The 16,521-nt window shown below is 35.2% G+C and overlaps 1 protein-coding gene across 1 annotated transcript in view; it reads left to right on the top strand.

Moving 5' to 3' along the window:
• Positions 1–16,521, top strand: part of MEI4 (meiotic double-stranded break formation protein 4) — a 66,932-nt gene that overhangs the window by 35,510 nt on the left and 14,901 nt on the right. Inside the window, exon 5 of the mRNA XM_071742453.1 lies at positions 1,400–1,531. Coding sequence (XP_071598554.1) covers positions 1,400–1,531 — 132 coding nt within the window. The remainder of the gene's footprint in view (positions 1–1,399; positions 1,532–16,521) is intronic.

Raw genomic sequence — 16,521 nt, 5'->3', positions numbered from 1 at the left:
TTTGTCTGTCTAAAAATCCTGTAAGCAAATAGAACAGAGCTGAAAAAGAAGAATCATAGTAATGTTTGTGTGTAAACATATACATGTAGTGTGTTCTTTGGGAGAGGATGCATTGAAAAACTACTTTGGGTTGCTTGCCATAGGTAGCCTAGCAAGTGTCATCAATGTTACACTCTGAAAATATACTCTCTGAAAATATAGACCATATGTATCCACCCTGAATTTATAAAAATAAATTAAAATGTGCTATATTTGAACATTGGTTAAACCCTTGAGTAATTATTTCTAGCAGTGGTACTCTTTTGGAACATGAGTGCTGTCAATGCAGAATTATCCAGGTGTTGTGAACTTTGTTTCTGTCATACAGACAGATGCTATGGAAGATCTTTCAAAGCAGTATTTTTTTTAAGAAAAATATGTTTATAGTTTTAAATTTATATTTATTAATTTATTATTCATTGTTTTCTTTGGAAGGGTGTACATTTCCAGTATATGGGAGCCTGAATTTAAGTCATATATCCTCAAAACACTCTAGGTACATGCATTACATTATCCTTCCAAACAATTTTAATTGTCCAGAAACCCATTTTTATTGTATTTTCCTTCACATTTCATCTTTACAGAATCTTTAGCAATTATTTTCATCTCAACGATTTTCACAGCTGTATGTGGACAATTCATGAATTCTCTTTAATATGAGGAGTTAACTTGGTATCTTTATCTGACTGCAGATTTGATTCTGAACAAGACTTTTCTGTTACAGTTTTCTTTTTGTATTTGTTTTGGGATTATGTGCTGAAATTAGATGATTAACAGTGAAGAAAGTTTGATTGTGGTGCCTGCAAATAGGAGATTGTCTCCCAGTGAGAAGATGACAACCAAGCTGATCAAACTCAGCTGTAAGAGCCTGAAGTATTTGAAATAAGAGTGTATCTTTTGTCAGCATTTGATCAAGTTTAATCCTGATAAATGTTGAACTCTAGTATAGCTCTTTCCTTACTCTTTTTTTTGAATTCCAAGGGATTTGTTAGTTTGTCTAACTGTGATAGACACAGTTACTGGATGTGCAGGGTAGTTGCCCATTTTGTGTGACACCAGATGGGAATGATGACAGCTAATGCTGGAAGGCTCCCTCCTGGGGAATTTTGCAGAATTTTGTTCATATGGCAGTTTCCCATAGCACCAATTTTTTGAGAAAGAAAAGTTTCTAGGTAATGGATGTGGATTTCCCATGGTTCTCTTATGTAAATAATTAAAAGAATTTTAAACTCTGTAAAATTTTGAATTTGACTTTTTGCTTTAAAAATCTAATGCATCAAACCATTGCTATGTAAGGTAATTGTTTGGGGAAAAAAAAGAGATATTTTTAAAGATTAAATTTACTGTTATTTCTCTTTAGTTTCAGATGCTACAAACTGTATCACACACGCTGGCCTTGCTAGGAAGGAACAACATACTAAGAAATTCTTTAATATCTCTTCTGCTGTCAGAATTACGTCAGTTTGCTGAGCAGCTGTTGCAAGCTCATCAGGTACTGTCATCTTTCCTTTTGGAGAAGGGCCAAAGAGTGGTCTTGGGAAGTGTTTTGTCTGTATGTGTTTGTTTCAGAAAATGTAATAAATAGGTAATTCTATAAAATAGGTTGAAGAGCCCAGAAAATGTTAGCATCTAGCATCAGCTAGCAGCTAGCATCAATCTCTAGAGGAGATTGGAAAAAAAGAGACATAAAGAGCTTTGAAGGTAAAAGTTAATTATCAGGCTGCATAATAAACACACTGTATAAGTTTTTAGTGTATAATTTGGAAAACAATTAATAATTAGTTAAAACAATTTTTGCAACATGTAAATTGTTGGCTGAGCAAGCAGTACAACTTAGATATCCAGAATGATGTTGGTCTCTAACTTCAAAACTGGAAAAGATGTTCCACTATTTTATTTCAGAATTAGATCCCATGTTTCACATTATAATATTAAATTTCATTATGCAGAAGTTATCCAACACTTAAGATTGTGTTTAGATTGTTGTAATGACTAGGAGATTAGGAACAGAAAAAAATGGAGTTAATATGTTAGGTAAATTACTTTATTGGGTTAATTTTTTTCCAGTAAACTATAGCGTTAAGAAAAAAAAAAAGGACAGGGGGAGGCAGAAAGTGGATTTTCCTTTAATATTTGGAGATGTATGAAATAAGTTGGGTTTTCAGAGATTTTTCTTCTGTTTGTGTGTGGAGGTATGTATTAAATGCAAACTGTTCAGTTTCACTTGTTATTAGACTTGGTTGCACTGTCCTAGAGGGGTCAATAGAAATAGTGCATGCAGCTTTTTATGTAGTGGCAAATAGTGATTTAACCCTAGCCATTCCATAATTCTTTGTGTGCAAAAAAACATTCATCTAGTGGTGGTCCAGTTTAATAAGTATTTTCAGTTTTGCTCAAGCAGTCTTATCTTTATTCTTTTTGTCACTATCCTATGATATGAGAGTAAGTTGGGATGGCTAGACAGGAAAGATGTAATTTCCAACCCAAATTTCTAGTATGTTTGAATCCTGTTCTGAAAAGGCTGCAGAAAGACCAGTTTTGAAAGACAAAACTGGGTCTGGACTAAATGATCTTTTCAGGTCCCTTCCAACCCCTAACTTTCCATGATTCTAACTTTCTTTGACATAGATGATGAGCTGTGTCACTAGTAGCATACCAGAACAATTGATGGCAAACAAAAGCCAACAGTCTTTTAAAAAACACAAGGATAGTGAAGCTTGTAATTAAAAAATATCCTTAATTTTTTATACTTTACACAAGTTTCTCATTTATACCGTTATTAAATCTTGCCTGTTTAACAGAATTAGTCATTCCTCCTTCCAGCATAGTTTTTGCCAATGGCAGCAGTGAATTCTCCAGTGTTCCATACTGACTAAAAGCTTACATGAAGCTTTGCACTTTGAGTTAGCTACCACAGTAACACTTGGCCTTGCCATGCTGTAACATGGCATTTTATATATATATATATTTATATACTGCATGGCTTTTGTATTTTATATATAACATTTATTTCTAAAAATTTCTAAATTAAGTTTGACTCCTCTTTGGCTTCAATTTATGTCACTTCAATTTATTTCAATTTATTTATTTGACTTCAATTTATCATCTGTTTGATTTTTAAGACCACATGAAACGTTACAAAACGGTGTAACTTGCAGTTGGGAAACTGGAAATAAATTACTATCCTGTGATTTTAACCTTAAAATATTCCCTTTAGCTACACAAGTGAATTTGATTTTGCTAATGGCAAATTATATAATTACAGACAGTGTAATTTGTTTATATATGGCAAGATAGTAGAAGATTTTATTTATGCATAAATACAGAGAAGTTGGTAATTGAATCCCTGAACAATTCTTATAGCACAGCTGGGATTCTGATAGCTCTGGGAAGGCTATCAGTCTGCCTGGGACAGACTTTTACTCATTTACTGAAAAGAAATTAATTTATGCTGTTTCTTCATAGTATAAACATACTGAAATAGTATAATAGTTTATACATAGTATAAACAAAGTGAAATTTGGAACAATGAAGTCCATTTGTTAATTGACCTCTTCAGCTTTAGAACCAAATCCTTTGTCAGCTTAAATCTGTGCTACCTGCAGCCCTCCATCTGTCTCATTTTAATTACTTTGTGTTTGTGCTAGCTGCAAATCTTTCCCTTTATCAATTCACAATACTGATTATAAGACTTCTTCTATCAAGACTCTCAAAATTGATACAGCATTTCTTGGAAGACTAATGCATTTTCAACAACCAACCAGAAAGTGTAATCAGAAATAGGACTTTAATATGATCTTACCAAAGCTTATGGGGCTTTCTTCCAAGTGCTTTTAAAACACTTTGTATTTAAATTACTCTTATAAGTGAGCTTCAGGCACTTAGGTAGAGACTCCAATGACTGATTTTGCAATTACAAAGTAGTCTTGAAATGCTCACCCCTCAACACATCATTGAAATTTTTCTGGGTATAGTGGAAATTTCAGAGTGGCTGAATCTCAAGCTGCAGGAGCTATGTCTCTATATGTAGCTAACATTTTGCAGGACTGTCAGATTTTTGAGAAGATGCAGTTCATGTAGGGAAAGTTGCAAGTTCTGGTTTGCTTAGCTTGCTGTGAAGTCAATGTTTTTAAACTTCATACATGCTTGTGTTCATACATACTGTGTTCATTTACAAACCCTTACACGTTCTGTATGTGATAATTATTTCTGGAAATACTTGTTTAATAATCAAAAATAACAATATGATATCAGTTTGAAATATATCAAATGGCATTTTTTTTAAAGAGCAAAATCTTCATATACATGTTAGTTATAATTTACAGAAGAATCAAACTTCATTAGCTAACAAGTATTCTAATCCTGTTTTGTTACTTAAGTAAAATTGCTGTTAATTGCAAAAGCACTTCATGTCTTCCACTTAGGACAATCAAATTAGGGACTCTCAATTTTACTCATGATAAGAGGTGTGCAGTATGTAATTATTTTCTGTTTTGTTGTTTGTTCCTTTTGTGGTTGGAAAATAGGAGAAACAAAGAAATCATCAGGGGCGTGTATGCAGTTTAGCTTGCAAATACCTTTTAAACATTTGGTGAAAACCAGAAACTGAAATTCAAAGTCTCTGAAATGTTGCTCTACACAGCAGCAGCTCTGTGTGGAAGCAAATGAGAGGCTGAAATATTCCTGTGGCTGGAGAGCCATTTTTTCCTAGCAGGCCTGCAAATTAGAGACATTGCAAATGTGAAAATGGATGAGCTTAGTTGGCAATCATTCCGTTGGGGGAGATGGAGTTTACCTGAAGCTGTGTTCAGCTGGATAACAACAGAAGGGTTTAAAGTGCTAAAAACTGAGCTATTAATGTCAGGGCTTGTCTTCAAAAGACTTTCTCCATGTAGCCGTGCTGTATCCAGTGGAAACTCTGGGCAGGTACAGTACTCACCACATGCTTCATTCCAAATGTAAGTGTATCTGATGTGGAGAATTCTTCAGATAAACTCCTCTTTCTAAGAATTCTATTAGATTTTTGCAGCATGTCTAATCTTCAGCCAGAAGTTCCTATATGTTGGAATAGAGCTTCAATATGGATTGGAAATAAAGCTGTACTATTTTTTTCCCAAATCTGGTAGAAAATGGCTAAAATCATTAATTAGAAAAAACATCTGAGACTGTTATGCAACTAGAAAAGCTTAATGCATTTTACAAGCTACTGTTGGTCAGGGTACTAAAATGGCTACCAGCTTATTTGGCCTTTTGCTGTTTCTGCTGTCAGCTTTTACTAATGCATCAGATTATTAATGCTTCACCCAGGTAAAAGAAGAGAGATTGATGTCATGTATACCCCATGAACATAATTAAGCATGCATCTGGGAATCTGTTCAAGCTTTCTAAAACATAATTTTTTTCCTTATAATGCTGGTAAGCACAGATTTGAACATACTTCAAATTGTGAATGGTTTAAGATGCTGCAAAATAGCCCTCTAGGTAAATGTAGGTTTATTTTTTATTCCAGGTGACTGCTGATGCTAACGATAATAAAAGAAATAATGTCTGCATGGAACAATTGATGGGTCTGCATTTTGTCTCATAGATAGGTAATAAGTTTGGAGATAGGAACCTTTGAAAACATAAATCTCTTGCCTGAAAGACAAGAGTGAAAGAATCAGGCAGGACTTGGTATATGTCAGAAGAGTGCTATACACCTTTGAAGTGTGTACCTGCTTTTGCTGAATATACCACCCTCTATTAGATGTGCACATGTCATAAAGGGCTGAAAATGAGAAGCGGGTCGTGCATTTTCTGTCTTCCCTCTCATGCTATCATCAAATGGTATCAAAAAGAAGCAAGGAGTTTGGAAGTATCCTTGTAGATCTAAAAGGTGGCAGGGTTTTGGCTGCACTTAGTTGCCTGGCAAAATTGAGGATGACATGTAATCAGAAAACCTCAGGTGTGTTTGGAAATAGAAGCAGCAAATATCGATTACATGAGGAGAACTCTGTATTACTGTCAGCTAGAGAATCATTACTCTTAATATTGGTGAATCATCTCATTCGTGGAAACATAATACTGAGAAAGAAAAAAATAATTATAGAAATGCAAATATAACGTAACTCAACAAGTAAATTAGTACTCTTCCTGGAAATCTTCCCGTTTCAAGTCATGCACAAAATCATGGCTTCAAAAAACCTCCAAAATAGCATGATTGTAAATTAAAACAAACTTTGAATTCTTGAGGCAATAAAAAAAGAAACCTGCAGTGAAAGTTTATCTGGGTTAATACTGCTTTTATTTCTTTATTCTCAGTCTTAATTCTCTCCTTTTCTTATTGCCTTCTTTACAGTTCAGTTAATCCTTTTGCATGTTTGCAAGCAGAATGTGAATAAGGAAAAAGCATCTTATTTTTGTGGCATATCTGGTATACCCACTAGTCTGGAAGACCACTTGATTATTACTTAATCTGTGCCTCCAAATAGGTAGTTTTAATGCTTCTGTTAACTTCCTTTCTTCATGGAACATTCTTACTTACTGACAGTGATTTGCAAAATGGAATGTTACAGAAAATTAAGCACTGCTTCCTTAGTGCTTTTGGATATTGGAGTCATCTTTGTGAATTAGCATATGTACCATATGTGCTCTTAAAAAATATAGTATGCAGGCAAGGTAACTTATTGTTACAGAATTACCTTCTTATTTTCTTTTTTCTTTTGGAGAACTGTTCAAGGTCTTCATTACGAGGTAGTGTTAACACAGTTCTAAATGCTTTTCAGAATGCAGTATAAATGCACAGTTCCTGTGTCAGTGGTTTGCAGCTTATTTACTGCTTTTGTATTTCATATTTTAATAAAATGGAAAAGGGAAGAGTTGTAGCCCTAGAATTTCTAACTGAAAATTACTGATATAGTGGATTTATGTTTGGAAGACTAATTACTGTTGATAATTAAAACTGTCTTTAAATAAAAGTCTAGTTAAATGTAGCAAAATACGAATGGAAATTAGGGAATGGTTATGGATACTACTGAAATCATCACTTCATCTTTCAAAATATTATTTTAATTTTACAGAACACATTAATATCTTTGGATTTCCCAGCTTTGCACACACTTGTCTCACTCTAAACATGTAGGGTGGTCCTGTACACAATAACTTAGAACATCAGCTTGCACTATTGGGACCTCACTTGCTGTTTGGGGTTCTTTTGCTAAAATACCTTTAAAGCTCTGTTTACCTACAGAGTTTATGCATAACTACTATAAATCACAATACCAGGAATATTATACCAGGAATATAATACCAGGAATATTATAAATGTTGGTTCAGTGCATTCTAAAATGGTAAATTACTTAAAAAAAAAACTTATTGTGCAGCTCACTGTGAGACAGAGTCTAACCACCAAGCATATGCAGAATACTGTAGGGAACTGTGTATGATAAATATAAGAGACTGAGGTACTAGAGATGAAAATCTGAGTAGTAGTTCTGCCTGTAGAAATAAATTATAAACAGAGCAGAGTTTAGGTTAACTTCTTCAGTTACTCATTGTGAGCTCTTCCTACTCAGTTTGATTATATGGACTGTAATTCAGTCCTGTTGCCTAACTTAAACAGAGTGAATTCATCAAATAAGCATAGAATTAAAGAATGGATAAGGTTGGAAATGAGTTGTGATGCTGTAGTACAACACCCCTGCTCAAAGCAGGCTTAACTAGAGCAGGTTACTCAAAGCTGTGTCTAACCAAATATCAGTTTTTCCAAGGATGGAGGCTACACAGCTTCTCTGGGTAATCTGTTCCATAGTTGATCACTTTCATCATAGAAGAAAATATTTCTTATGTTTAAGTGAAATTTCCTATATTTCTGATTTTGCCTGTTGACTTCTGTCCTGTCACTGGATACAAATGAAAAGAATATGAATCTGTCTTTCCCCCCCCCCCCAATCACACCAGGTATTTATACAGATTGATGAGATCCTCCTTGAATCTCCTTTTCTCCAGGTAGAACTCCAGTTCTCTCAGCCTCTCCTTGTATGTACCTCTCCCTTCTCATTTTTATAGTTCTTCACTAGTCCCACTCCAGTATATCCAGGTCTCCCTTGTGCTGAAGAGCCCAGAGCTGGACCCAGTACTCCAGGTGTGTCTCACCAGTGCTGAGCAGATGGGAGGGTTCAGTTCCCTCAGTTTATTGGCAACACTTCCATTCATGCAGCCCAGGACACAATTCACCTTTTCTATCTTCAACAGATTCTTAGCTCCAGAATAGCCAGGAGGAAGCTAAAGAGGGAAAGGAGCTTTTACGCTTGAAAACTTTCTCATTAAAAACAAGAAGTAATTCTAGATATTCATAAAGTTGTTAGCTTAAAAGTAAATGGCGTGGGATTCTATTTGATATTTCCAAACTAAGTAGCAAGATTAGAGTAGCCAGTTGCACTTCTGTGAGAGAAATGCCATAGACTGAAAGAAGTTATTGTATCATCCGCTAAAAACAGAATAAATTTTCAGGTATAACATATGAAAATACTTCTTTCTCTCAGTAACAATACAAAAGAAACAAATCTCACAACAAAATTCACCCGCACCATAGGTCAGGTAAATGATGCTCTTTTCTGTCAGAGCTTGTTTTCATTTTGTAATTTTTGGGAAATGTTAACCATTCAGAATGAAACCTTTTAATGTAGATGGCTGCCTTCTGTAGATGTGTGCCCCAGGCCACTTTTTTATGCGGGGTCTTTTTATTGTTTATTTGGGGTTTTTTAATTTTTGTTTCTGTGCATGCAAGTTTGAAGAGGAAGGTAAAAGTGTTCACAGCTTTCACAGAAGCCAGTAGGAGCTTTGCTTTGAATACGTGCAGTTCAGTGTAACAACAGGTATGGTGAGGTGATGTCTTAGTTCAGCCAAGATTTGTGTTAGCAGTTGCTTTGTGTACTCAAAAGACTCTTTTGTAAAAGGATGAAAGCATTACATCTCTGTCTAAAAGCAGTTGTGATGTTAAAGTAATCTTTGTGGTATGCATGGAATTACAGGAATGATTGTTATTAAAAAAAAAGTTTTAATTCTGTATTTAGAGCAGACACTGAATAGGACACATTTTATGCCCATGCAAATAATAATACTAAATAGTATTTCTTCTAATTCAGCATCATGCATCCTTTTTAGTATAAGAAGTGAGTACCTTTGCAAAAAAAAAAAAAAAAAGAAACAAACCCACAACCAAGCAGTAAGTGATCACATAATTAAGGCTGTAGGCATAAGAGGCAAATTAGGCTTGGAATGTCACTGTATTGATTTAAAATTGCCTTTCCTAATAAAAAGCAGGTAGCTAGCAGTACATTAAGAAACTATATAAAATAAATGAGAGAATTAATTTACAATATTAAAGAACACAGTCTGAATCATGGACCTTAATTTCCTCAGTGTTTCATGACTCTGCTAATGAATCATTTGACCAGCCTTTGGAATATGTCCCACTAGTTCTCTACACAGCAGTTGCTCAAGAATCTCTCCACTCTGCCTATCTTAGAGGAAGTTATGCTTTGATTAGTGTCTGAGTTTAATGCATCAGCAGTTTATACTTTCTGTCTCTCATACAGGAGCTGATCCCAGTTTGTGGTTGCAGAATCTTTTAAGAGACAGTCATCCATGGTCACAGATTTTTAAAATTAATTAGTTATCATGTGAAAGACAACTCTTCTTAACTCTGCCTGTCTGTTTTTGGAGTGTAGATGCCACTGGAGAAGGAGTGGAGAAGTCAAATTTCAGGGAAAATATAAAGCTTCTGAGATTTAGCTTATGCGCAGTTTAGGACTACTGAAAAGGAAGAGAGGTTTTCCTCCCACTGTGGTTTTAGAAGAGGTATATGAAGACCAATAGAATTCTCTTTTTCATGTGTTATTTGCTATATGGCATTGCTAGTCACCTTTAAGGTGTGACTTGTGAAGTGGTTTGGACTTCTGAAATCTACTTTCTGTATAGTGCTGCTACAGAGGCCAAACTGCAAAAGCTTTGTTCTTTATGATGAAGAGTGTGGAATACTGACCAACATTCATTACAGTTGTGCTAGTCTGTAACAATTGGGGAAATTGTGATATAAAGAACAGTTGATCAAAATGTCAAGAATGTATTCTGTTTACTAAAAAAAAAAAAAGCTATTGGTCGTTTATGTTTTGATTTTATTTTTAAAGGTTTTGATCTATTTAAAAATACAGTAAATATGGCATTTTCGTATTTGATACGGAATTCAGATGGGATTCATTCATGAATGTGTCTTAAGATATTATTGACAAAATGTGAGTTTCCATAACATAATCTAGAAAAAAGAGTACTGAGGAACAGCAGTTGTAATAGTCTTCCCAGAACCTGAAAATCCTTTTGTCTTCTGGAGTGAACACAAAGGAACAATCCTGGTGATTAAGGTTAGACATCAGACCACTTTTACTGAAGCTGTTGAAGTACTTTCATGATGAGAGTCTTCTGGAGGTGACCCAAGTCTTGTTGAACATGTCTCAGGTTTAGACTAGAAAGCTTAAGGACCTTTTTAGCCATAAATCTGAACTCTGCACTCCTATTTTATATGGTCAAAATTTGAATCAGTTGCAGGGGAGGGTGAAGGCAGCAAAACTCCACTGCAGATTTCCTCCACTACTGACTTTTGGTAGAAATTGAAGTACTTCTCTAATTAAATGTGTAGATGCTAGTTTTGGAGAGATTGATATAATGAGGATTTAATAATTAATGCTAGCAGGTCAGGAACAAGGTTTTACAGAAAACTTTGCAAACTTTGACTCATTTTAGGAAATTATTAACACGTACAACAGTCAGGATTTCAAAGTGCAGGAGGTTAAAATGCTTTTCTTCAGGCAATAATAAAAAATCAGGATGCAGATTAAATGTGTCCTGGCAGGGATTTTAAACAGGTGATTTTTTGGCAGAAGTGACTGGCTTGTGTCAGAGGAAGCCTCTTGGGCTTTTCGTATTTGGAGTCTCGTGAGTTCTGTATTTCCCAGGCAGATTACCTTTGATGTCCCCAGATTTCACTATAATGCCTGTGTATAATATATTTTATCTCTAAAGATGGAGAAAAAACTAATTTTGAGAGATCTTGTAAACTGGAAGAAAAAGGCTGGACTGAACCATTGATTGAGAACTTATAGATTTGTGCCAAGGTGCAGCAGTGCTATATGTCATATAAGGATCTGAATAATGAGTAGCTTACAGCTGTGTTCACTTGAATAGCATTTCAAATAATATGTACTGTTCTGGGCTGTTTTATGCTAATGACAAGATTAATAATATTCAAGAGCCTTTTTGCTCATTTTAAAAAATTTCTATTGTAAGAGCTGTTCTTTGGAATGTGTTTTGGCATTCATTTCAATTTCAGGGCATACGTCTTCCTAGCAGACAGTTTTAAATGCATTTGAAAGTTAAATTATTTTATTCATTCATAGATTCTGAGGTCAGAGTGAGTCCAAACTCCAGAAACTATCAAATCTGTTATTGATCATATGCATTTTTTACAATTATTCTCATCCTTTAATATTAATTTTATTATTTTTAATATTTTTCTTTCTCTATCTGAATTTTATCACCTGAGATTAATAGTTTAATAACAACAAAAAAAACCCTGATCGAGATTGATAGCATGTACTGAAATAGTAATACAGCTGCATATGTCTATGTAGTGCTACATGTAAAGTTATCAATCAGCCAGATAAGTTATGAATGAAGAGTACACAACTGTCCAGTCAGATAGTTTTGTGCTGAATCAACTTGACTCAATAATATTCACTAAATATTGATTTGTTTCATTATTTATTAGGTATTTGTTAAATATTTATTTGAGAAAGGAATCCAACTGGTGGAAACATTTTTTACTAGAACTCACATGAAAGAAGTTTTACAAATGCTTAGAATAGTCCAACAGTTTCAGTATCAGTTAAGATAATTGGACATGATCCAGTCCTGGCTATGTTGTGTTCTAATAGCATTCTGCATGCTGCTGGACCTCCTTTGAACTCAAAAGTTAAAACACCAAATCCAGAGCCTGTTAGAATCATTAGAGGATTCCATCTTATTGTTTTTTACTGAATTGCATTAAACCTTTGGATTTAAAATATGATAGTACTATACAGTTGCTGAGTTTGAGTACTTTTACAAAAACAGAATTGGTATTTAATATGAATTGAGAGTTTGTTTATGTGAGTATAATTATTAGTGATGTATAGTTTTTTCTTCTGCTTCACACAACCCTTTGTACCAATAATTTTTATTATTACCCCAGGTAAAGCATAATTTCATATTTTAATTTTTTTTTAATGAAACATAAACATAAGCTGTTAAGTAATGCTGCCTGCTTTTTTTAGTGATGTCTGCCTTGGTTGTCTCCCTACCTGATGCTCTGAAAGAGGATTTTCTATATCTGTCTCCTTATTTAGAGGATACCACATTTAGGAAACCTGAAGTTATCTGTTTGCATTCTCAAAGCTCTTATTGACCACTTCTGTCATGATTCCTGTAAGAAAGCTACAGTCAGAATAATATGTAGTAACAAATGCAATTTTCTGGTTTAGAGAGAACAAACCTAAACAGTGTGTGTTCTGATCTTTCTTATGTCATCCATATTTTCTTTCTCTTAATCCTTGTTTGAGCAGTTCTAAATTGCACATAAGATAGGCAAAGAAGAAATTGAGTAGAGATTTTGCGGGGTTCTCAGGATACAAAAAATATAAGGTATTTTAGATTGCTCCAGCAATTCATTCTTATTCCTTTGTAACAGTGTTGGACTAGGGAAATTCTGGTTTTAACTAAAAGCCCCAAAGGATATAGCTTAAAGAAGCTGTACTAAACATAGCAAAGAAGGAAAAAACATAGCATAGTTTCCATGGCAAAGCTTTTCTTCATTCTGGTGACAGGCAAAGAAACTGGGAGAGCTCTTGCTTTTCCAGATGTGCTTGGTACCCCATTTGTCTTGGGTCCTGTGGGACAGCACCCCAGGCAGTTTGCCACCAAACCTGCAAGCAGCAGTTCTTGCTTTAGAGCAGAAGGACCATTTGCTGACCCTCCATTTTGGTAAATCTTTTGTCATCTCGTGGTGCTTCCTGATTGATTCTCCTGCCTGAAAAGTGAAGACAGAGGAACTAAAGCAGGACATTTGCAAGATCCTTGTGGGCAGCCCTTAGGACACTTTACTGTCACTGTTGCAGGTATGAAGAAATCTGTCAGAATAGCAGGTAGCATACAACATTGCTTTAAACTCTACATAAAAGACCACCACCACCTCTCCACCCATTAAATCTCAATTTTTTGTTTGTTGATTTCTCTTTCAAGATGATTTCCTGCTTATTCTTCTAATAAACAATGAAGTGCTAGAGAGAAGGAGCCTACTTTTCTCTTCAGACAGTGTCTGTATAGAGATCTGAATTGACTGTGAGCTACTGAAGGTGGTGTATGTGTGCAGAAGTGATGAATCCCACTGAATTTCTGCCCATGGAGGAACTGGTGTAACATAAGCATGGCAAGTTTTATTGTAATCTGTGCACAAGACACTGATTCACTAATTTTTTTTTATTAGATTTGACTCAGCAGGAGACAGTTTTCTAGAATTTTGCTAACTAAATGAGATGCCTGTAATCACTTGATCCCTCCTATCTTATTTGTAAAGTATCAGCCTGTGCTAAGTTCTGAGTTCCAAAGAAGACTTGAAGAAAATATAGATAAAGCTGAGTCTAAAAGACCAACTTACTTCTAAGGAATCTGTTTCCTTCTGTAAGTAGTTATAGGAGAGTCAGGATTTTGCAGACAAATACATCATTTGAAATAGCAAGATTTTCTGTAATTTTTAGTTGTCATTGCAGTCTGTGGATTTTTTTTATAATCATGTTGAAATCAAGGCAAATTGATTAATTGCCCTTGTGAAATATTAAGGGTTGTGCAGGAGAAGCAATGAACAATTCCCTTACTGGGTTATAATTATTTCTATCATTGGCAAATTTTTTTTTTTTTTTTTCAGAAGCCTGAATAGTTAAGTGTAAATGTATTGCATCTGAAAAACAAACTCAGATGTGGCATTTGGCTGCAGTTTGTATATTTCTAACAAGACCTTCAGGGCTTCATTGCTGAAGGGAAATACTAGAGATTAATGAAAAATCTAGGAAGTGCATGCCTCTCTACTAAGCTAATAAATAAGACATAGATGGGTTTTATTAGCTTCCAGTTGTATCTAGGAACACAAGCAGTGACCTGTGATACTTTAAATAAATTAGCATCTTACAAATAGTATTTGGGAAATAATTACAGTCCCTGAAATGACTAGCCAAAACAGTAAATTTACTATTCCACTTATTCATGCTAAAAGTAATTAACTATCTATAAGTAAACTATGATATTTTTATTTGAGTATCTGCTAGATAAAATGTCTGCTTCCTTTGATACTTGTTATTTGCAGTCCAAAACACGAAATCCAGTGTTTGTCTTGAAAAAACACTTTTTGTACAGGAGACTTTGTATTTTTGTAATATTCAATGTGAACATAGGGGACTGTATTCCAGTTAATTCATAACTGCAATACATAAAGGAAATTCCTTAGCAGACAGACTCCACTGCCTTTTTGGCAAATGCAATATCCTCTTGAAATTGATCTTCTAAGCAGTGATCTAGAGCTTAATATACAAAGAAGTTTGATGTTTTAATGTGGGTATTGACATACATTCATTGTGAGAAATACTACAAAGTTAGTCTGGGAAGAATTTGAGAGCATCTCTTACTAAAGTATTAGGCTGTTGCAGCTGATGCTTCATACCCCCACTTTTTCTGTTCTATCCCCAATAAAATGAGGAATAGAAATGTCCTTTTCTTCTTCCACTTCAGACTTTTTCTGTTTCTTGGTGTACAAACTTCTAGTTTTCCTACTTACATTCAGTAGGGTTGCTTTGGTTTTATCTCTGATTTAGCTTTTATTCCTAACATGCTTTAAAGTTACTACTTTTGGGTTTGTGGTTTTGTTTTGTGGGTTTTTTTTTTCAATTCTCCAGCTTACTGATATCCTGTGATCCCTTTAGCTTCTCTCTTCATTACTTGTGTTATAAATTTTTACCTTGCTTCAATGCCATTGATTGCTTCCTCTTCTATTCACTGCATATAGATTATTTAATGTCTTATCAGGGCTTTCACAGTTTCTTTTAATGGGTTCATTTTCACATCTGCATACTTCATAAAGTTGATACTTGGAGATTTTAGCTGATATACTGGCAGCTTACATGTAAAAACAGCAACTTCCGTAGTTTATAATCTATAAGATATAGCGATATATCTTTCAAGAAAGATGATTATATTCATTTTCTGGGGAAAAAAAAAGGATATTATTTTTTTTTCCATTGAAATTTTAGATCAAGCACTGTTTCCTTTATGGTCCCTTCTAGTTTTAAAATTGAAGGCTATATAAAAGCATAATGCTATGTTATTCAATACTAACAGATGCTACATGACCACAAAGCACTGGAATTATGTTTTTTAAAAGAGGCAGAATTACTGCTCTGTTTTTGTCTAACGGTAAAAACTTTAAGTCAAAATATTTGTTCTGAAAAATATCAGCTTGTTTAGTTTGTTTTTACATGCTCTTCCCTTCAAGGGCAAATGTTCTGTAGAAATACCACAAAATTGATATGAGTTTGGAACTAGAAAGGGTAAAATAACTGTGTCGTAAGTTGAAAGAACTACATCCAAAACTATGATGTTTTAGCTTGGAAGAGACCTCCAAGATCATCCAGTCCAACCTTTGACCAACACCATGAGCTAACCACTAAACCATGTCCCTAAGGACCAGGTCCAAATGCCTTTTAGATATTTCCAGGGATGGTGACTCCACCACTGCCCTGGGCAGGCCATTCCAATGCCTGACAGCTCTCTGAGTGAAAAAATATTTCCTAACATCCAGTCTAAACTTCCCCTGGCATAGCTTCCATCCATTCCCTCTGTTCCTATCACAATTCACTGAGGAGAAGAGGCTGTTTCCCAGTTGAAGAGAGCCATGGGGTCTCTTCTCAGCCTCCTCTTCTCCAGGCTGAACAGCCCCAGCTCCCTCAGCCTCCTCACAGGACTTGGCTGAGTGCTCCAGGCACTTCATGGTCTTTGTTGCCCTTCTCTGGACACGCTCCAGCACTTCTGTGTCCCTCCTGTAGTGAGGTGCCCAGAACTGAACACAGGACTCAAGATGCAGCCTCACCAGAGCTGAGTACAGAGGGATGATCACCGCCCTGTTCCTGCTGGCCACACTGTTCCCAATACAAGCCAGGATGCCATTGGCCTTCTTGGCCGCCTGCACACACTGCTGACTCATATTAAGTCAACTATCAACCAACCCAGGTCCCTTTCCAACTTACAGCTTTCTGACCACACTTTCCCAAGTCTGTAGCTTACCATGGGGTTGTTGTGACCCACGTATAAGACCTGGCCTTGTTAAACCTCCTAAAATTAACCTTGGCCCATTGGTGTGACTGCCCA

The sequence above is a fragment of the Heliangelus exortis genome, chromosome 3 (genome assembly GCF_036169615.1).
Source record: "Heliangelus exortis chromosome 3, bHelExo1.hap1, whole genome shotgun sequence".
Lineage (NCBI taxonomy): Eukaryota > Metazoa > Chordata > Aves > Apodiformes > Trochilidae > Heliangelus > Heliangelus exortis.
This window is presented reverse-complemented; position numbering and strand designations above follow the sequence as displayed.